This window comes from Tauraco erythrolophus, chromosome Z, assembly GCF_009769465.1.
Source record: "Tauraco erythrolophus isolate bTauEry1 chromosome Z, bTauEry1.pri, whole genome shotgun sequence".
Classification (NCBI taxonomy): Eukaryota; Metazoa; Chordata; class Aves; order Musophagiformes; family Musophagidae; genus Tauraco; species Tauraco erythrolophus.
Genome location: NC_141496.1, coordinates 11709147 through 11715918, shown reverse-complemented (window position 1 = coordinate 11715918; position 6772 = coordinate 11709147). Strand labels below are relative to the sequence as shown.

At 57.7% G+C, this 6772-nt stretch overlaps 1 protein-coding gene across 1 annotated transcript in view; it reads right to left on the bottom strand.

The window, feature by feature from the left end:
- Positions 1–237: 237 nt before the first annotated feature.
- The window catches only part of CNTFR (ciliary neurotrophic factor receptor), a 212111-nt gene continuing 205576 nt past the window's right edge, over positions 238–6772 (bottom strand). Inside the window, exons 8-9 of the mRNA XM_086629731.1 lie at positions 2074–2254; positions 238–383 (exon numbers count right to left, since the gene is read on the bottom strand). Coding sequence (XP_086485857.1) covers positions 238–383; positions 2074–2254 — 327 coding nt within the window. The remainder of the gene's footprint in view (positions 384–2073; positions 2255–6772) is intronic.

The window sequence follows — 6772 nt, the reverse complement described above, 5'->3', positions numbered from 1 at the left end:
GAAAAGCTGTTTTTGAGATCTCCACCAGAACATCCAATCTGGAAAAGCAGCCAGATCTGGTGCATTTACAAAAAATTGCAAGAAAAACCCAAATGGCTCATTCTCAATGCTCTTCACCCACAGCCTGGCTGGAGCATCCCCTTCCCAACCACGCTGGAGCCCCTGGGGTCCCCATATTCCTGCTTCCTCCCAACACCCACATCCCATCTCTCACACCCCTGGTTCGGGAGATACTCACTAAATAAAGAGGACACCATAGGCAGCCAAGACCAGTCCAGCTGTCCAACACACTGCCACAGCCCCGCTGCCCACCACGGCCCCCTTGTCGCAGATCTTGGTGGTGGGGGGCGGCATGAAAGAGGAGGTGCTAGCACTCGTTGTCTCTGTGGGGAGAGAGAGTGGATGGCGAGGGGTGCCAGGATGCCCTGAGATGGGTCCCGTAGGGATAGACCCACTCCTCCATCAGTGGGGACACAGCACCGTGTCATTCCCAAACTGCCTCTCTCACTGCCATGTGATGCTAGGGCTGAGCTGGGAGGGCTGACTAAGGGGATGGTGTGGTCCATGAGACTTACCCTGGTGTGACACTGAACCTACTGCTTGGAGATGCTTGCACCACCAAGCAGAGCACCCCCCAACCCAGGGAATGCCCTAGACATGGCTGTGGCAGTGCTTGCCCTCCTCTGTACAAAACCGGATGCCATGTCTGTCCCCACGGAGGGCTGCAGGACTGCAAGGAGGGCGTGGATGGGTGGCTTCGGTCGCATCCAGAAGGTCCCAGAGTGCCCCTGGCTGGACAATCTGCAGGGGATGCTGGGGGCCACAGGGCATCTGTCTCGGCGTCTTTTGGACCCTACTGAGGCCTCACGGCGAGACTCAGCCTCGGCGCCAGGGTGTCCCACATCAGCCCTGCAGGGCTGCAGCCAGCTGCATGCACAGAGACATGTGTGAGGAACACGTGTGTCCCATGCTCGGGGAGCAGGGAGGTGCCGTTGGAAGTGGTATTTGCATTTGGCACGATGCAGGCGGATGCAGAAGCAAACCCCACACCCTGACACCAGCGTGGTGTGCCAGTACTCCTGGAGGGGGTTTATCCCCCCGGGGACGAAGGCCTGCAAATCCTTGATGCTGCTTGAATCCCCAGGTGCTCTACTGGGTGCTGTTTCTGCAAGGGGGGGTGCCTCTGTGTAGGGGGCACCTGCACCCGCCAGCAGCAGGGCTTGTACCCACTGCATCTCCATGCATGGAGCATCGCCAGGGCCTATGGAGGTTCCTGCACGGCTCCGACAGCACACGACTTGCACACACCTGCCGGGGTTTGCACACATAGCGGGGATAGAGCTTGGAGGGCAGGGGGCCTGCGCACCCCCCCGCTCCGCACATCTGGCCAGCTCACACCCGTGACCCTGATGTAGAAGCCTGGCTGCTGCCTGCACACCAGAGCTTTCCCTGCCCCATCGCCGGTGCCAGCCGGGGGAACCGGTGCAGGGTCCACTCCAGCCCTTCTGGGAAATGGAGGGCTGATAACGCCCATTTGGACACAGTCCCAGCTCTTTCCTAGAAACAGAGGCTTGTTAACTTTGTGGCTTTTATTTTGAATTGGCATTGCTCCAAGCCATTGTGTGGGGTTGGAGGTGTGGAGGGGGTAGGACTGGAGAGGGAGGGCTGGAGGGGAGCCGTGCTCCAGGGAGTAATAACAATAACAATAATAATAATAATAATAATAATAATAATAATAATAATAATAATAATAATAATAATAATAATAATAATAATAATAATAAAACAGCAAAACCCCAAGCTTCATTGTCACACTCCAAGCATCCTGGCAAGGAGGATGCCGGAGCCAGGTGAGCTGAGTCAGGACCCCTCGGGCCATGGTTGCATCCGCCACTCGGCCGTGGATGGGGTGTGAAGTGTAGGGTGAAGGGCTGCAGCCCCTCCAGGTGCTGGGGGATCTCCTTGGCTGGGGATGAAATTTGCATGGAGGCAGACAGAGGTACCCTCAGCAAGGGCTCCTGGGTTCCCCCCGGCTGCAGGCACAGTCTGTCTGTACTGAGGTGCGGTTCTTACCTGTGACCTGGGCCTCCGTGGTGAGATGCTTGGGCTCCTCTGTCCAGGGGGTGGCATGGACAGCCACGCTCCAGTCGCTCCATGTGCCAATGTCGTTGTCTTTGGCCGCCACCTGGATGATGTACTCCTTGCCAGCATAGGCGTCCGTGATGGTGTGTGATGTCCCATCCGACAGCTCGACCTGAGGGAGGGGAGGGTGGTCAGAGAAACCCCCAGTATCAGGAAGGTGTAGGATGCTCAGCATGTTTAGCTCGGCTAGAGGATAATTACAAGACTTTTGCAGCAGTTAGGCAAGTGCTACGGGGTTTTGGGCAGAGCCACGATCCAAAGACAGGGATGCAGGGGGAGAATGTTCCTGCAGCTAAGCCAAAGGTCTGGTGAGACCGCGTCCTGCTCCCAAACTCACGGAGCTGGAGTTGAGCGGCTTCCTCTAGAGGTCACCAGAAACTAGCAGATGTGCAGGCAGCCTCCGCTCCGACATGTTGGGCGGCTGGGAGCCGGACATCCAACATCCAGGGCAGCGGCTGGCATGTGCGCGCTCGCTTTCTGGGCATCCTCGCCAGTGCCGGGAGGAGGCTACTCCACCAGCATGCCGCCGGCCACTCTGCTTCACTGGCACCGCACCAGCTGGGCTTGCAGCCCTCTGACTGGGCCCTTGGACAAGGATCAAACCGTGTCTATCCGTCTTTCCTAGAAAAATTCCCTCTATTCTCTTGTCACCACTGCCTGGGCCTTGGGAGGTCCTGCTGTCCTCCTGGGGATGCAGCTGCTGGTGCAATGGTTTAACCCCAGACTGTGTCTGCACCTCCTGGTGATCTCAGATCTGCTTGGAACTTGGCTCAAGGACAGGGGGATGCAGGTGCTCAGCAGAAATGCACCACCATTGCATGGCCACCAGGGAGCAAACACGTCTGGGTGACAGAGAAGGAGGGCTCAGTACCCAAATGACCTTCCAGGGATGGAGCCAGGCTTGGCCGTGGGGTTCTGAGGGCACAGAAGGGACCAGGGCAAGAGCATCCTGCAAAGGCTGCATGGGAGATTGCCCTCCACCCAGTCTCTGAGGCTGAGGACCAACATACTGCCAGCTTTGTTCCCTCCTTGTGCTGCCTGTGCATGGCACGGGGGGACAAGGGTCACCCCTTGTTCTTCCCCCATGCCTTGGCTGACACAAATCACCTTTGCTCCAGACACATGTTGATAATAAAGATGCTGGGGGGATGATGGATGGTGCGAGTCTGACACAGCCCATCTGAGAGTGCCAGTGCCCAGCCAGGGGCTCAAGCTTGAGCAGAACAAGGGGCACTTCAGGAGCAGGGAGAACTTAATGGCAAAACGTGCGTGGGGTCATCCACATCTCCCCAGCCACCCAGGAGAAGGTCAGGCACAGGATCCCACTGCCCCAGGGAGCATCAACAACTGAGTTTTATTAAGAACTCAGTTCAACGACAAGAGCAAGATGGAGCCTAAAACTGTCTGGTCCTTGATCACAACCCAAAGCCCAAAGAGATAAAAGCTGCACCACTGGGGTGCCCAGGGGTACCTGGGCCAATCCACCTGTGGGACAAGACTGCCCTGGCACAGCGGCTTTACACACACAGCGATGTGCACACACCAGAGCCGTGCGTGGTGGCCTGGCCAGCAGCTGGAGTCGTTAATCTCATCACCCCGCTGCTTGCAGGGGTACCCAAAAAGCAGGACCCCACCCTGAGAAAGACCCAGTCCTTTTACAGTCCCGCCTTGTATAGCACACACAACATCCTAGCACAGATTTAATCCCTTTGGCACTCAAACTGCAGCCCCCCCCCCCCCCCGGCTTTTACAGCCGCTCTGGCGAATCTCTACCAGGGAGAGGGGACTCTGGCTTTCTCGCTTTGGGCAAGAGCCTTTCCTTCCCTGTTCCCTCACCCAGAGCCGCATCCAGCCTGCCGCCCAGCACAGCAGAGCCCTCGCGCTCTGCGCTCCCAGCTGCTCACACCACCCGGCCTGAGCCTGCAGGAGTCCCACATCTGGAGCACATCTGGAGGCAGGTCTGGCCATGTTCCCCCACAGCCATCAGGGAGCAAAGGGCCTCCTGCCTCCCGCGAGGCGTGAAGCTGCTACTAAACCTCGGCGGGGAGCGGCATAGAGAAAGGTGTGCATCTGCCCCACCACTGCAGATTTTGGGGCTGGATGGAGGGAGGCCGAGTCCTGCCTCTCCTCACACCACTGACCTGGGGCTGGCACCCACAGCGCCAGTGCGATGCATGTAGGAGATGCCAATGGTTTCACTCTAGGGCTTGTGCCAAGCTGAGACGTGCCTAAGCCCTGAGCTACCATCAAGCAAAGCATCGAGTCCATCCCTACCATCCAGGGGACACCTTCCCACCACGCCATGGGTCTCACCATCGGGTCTGACCTTGTTGGCATGAGGGAAGCTGCTCAGGGTGCCTGACAAGGGGGTCCGAGGTCAGAGCCTGGCTGGAGGGAGTGTGGCATGGGGAGTAGATGAGCCCAGTGGCCCCAGTGGGGCTCTGAGAAGGGTCTCCCTGAGTTTCCAGCATGCTGAAGAAACTGAGAGCCAGCCCTGCGGTCCCAGGTGCTGCCTCTTGTCCAGATAATGGGGTCAGGCTGAGAGCAATCCTGTTTAGCAGCTCATAGGGCTCCAGCACAGTCTATACCAGGGGGGTGGCTGCTCCTGTGTTGGGGCTGGGCACAGCCCATCCTGTGGGAAAAGGGTTTTGGACCATTTCACTTATGGGATAGGTGAAAACTGAAATCCTGTGAGGTCTGGGCAGAAGGAAGGATGAGGAAAGAAGATGAGGAGGATGCTGGTCCCTCCTCCTGCAGGACATGGCTGCGCATCCTCCAACTCATCCCACCAACTCCACCAAGCTCCAGCCAACCAGGCTTGGCAGGGCATCTTCCCACAGCCTCACAGTATGGTGAGGCTGTCCCTGCCACCCACATCCTGGGATTCACACCTCTGTCACCAGCTCCAGTCACTGCTCACAGGTGTGCTGCTCGCGGGCACACCAGGATGGGACGCACGTGCAGCACTGTGCATGTCACGCAGTGGGGACCTGCCTGGATGGCATTAGCTCAGGGCCGTTTGGTAGCATCCACCACTTTGGATGGCAATGTCAATAAATTTGTAATGACAATTAAAAAAACTTGTTGGGTGAGCTGCCAGCCCTCCTGCAAGTCTGTTTCTCCCATCTTGCTCTGTGCTGGACTAGAGGTGCCTTGGAAGTGAATGAGCACAGGGCTCGGAAAGATGCTGGGGTTATAGGGCTTGTGTGTGGGTGTCTCTAGGTCTTTCAGCATTCTCTGAGACCCCCTGGCCACTCTCTGAGCCCCAAAGCAAGCAACCTGTGGGCAGCCCAGCTGAGGCTGAGGTCCCGCTGGCCTGGCCAGGATGCTGCTCCATCCAGAGTGTTTTCTCCATCCCAAAGAGCCGTCTCAGCTGAGCGCTTCCCCTTGGGAGCTACTGCTGCCTCTCCCCAGCTGCAGCCAGCCTGCAGCTGAGTGTTTGCAGATGAGGTGTCACAGGCACAATAGGGTCAAGGCTGTGCCTTGTCTGGGGTTGGTGCTCCCCCAGGATCAGGCTGGATGACTTGGAGGATCTTCCTTGTAGGACCTGGGAGGATGCTGCCCTAAGCTCCTCTTTAGAAAGCAGACAAAAAGAGAAGGTGTAGACAACAGGATCCATCTCTAACCACATGCAATGTCTGCATGCAGCACTTCTGAGCTGGGCAGCTGTGGGACACATCCAACATTTGCCATGGTGGGAGAGAATGTCCCTGGGTGGGTGCCTGTGGCTCAGCAAACAAGTGCATCAGCAGGATGGGAAAGCACACAGGGACCGGGTCCAACTGGACACAGACAAGGAGAGCTGGTTGGTGGGGGGGACATTGGGGAGGGCGTGGGGGGACGGATGGACACACAGCATCAAAGGCGGAGGGAGAAATTCCTTAATCCGCGTCCCCGCCACACAGAGACAAAAGTTGGAGGAAGGCTGCGCATGGTAATTTTTTTGGCTAGGAGGGTCTGCAGGTCGCTGCCTGCCTTTGTGCACCTGCCAAAAGTCACTCCGGCTGGCTGTGAAGCACTGCCCAGATTAATGAGGGATCAGTAGGCAGTGCAATGCAGAGCTATTAGCATTGCAAAAAAAAAAAAAAAAAAAGAGAGAGAGAAATGAAAAAAAGCCCTTGAACACAGTAATTCAGCCGACAGCTTGCTGAGATTCCCTGCCATGGCCACATACCCCCATCAGCCTGCTTGGAAAGATAAAGGGGCTGCCGAGGGACAGCTAGTGCCCACCCACAGCCCCGAGCACCAGGATGGGCCTAGGGGCCGGTGCCACATTGATGGGACAGGGACAGACACCCAGGGCAGGTGGAGGGGAGGATTTCCTGGCACTTGGCTTTCTCCCTGTTCATGCTGGTCCCCCTGCACATGTGCTGGAGGACTGGGGACATCCACACCATGCACCCCAGCAGGGGACATCCATGTGTACCCTCATCCCAGTCCCTGCCTGCAGTGTGGTGGCACTGCCTTCCAGTGATTGGCACAGCAGGAGTTAAGGAAGCCAGTCCTCCCCCTCCCGGGTTCCCCCCTGCTCCCGCTGGCCTCAGCCCACCCTGCCAAGGTGCTCCGGCAGTAAAAAAGGTCACTGTGCGCTGTTCTCACCCGGGCTCTGCTCCTGGTTCAGGGCGACCAG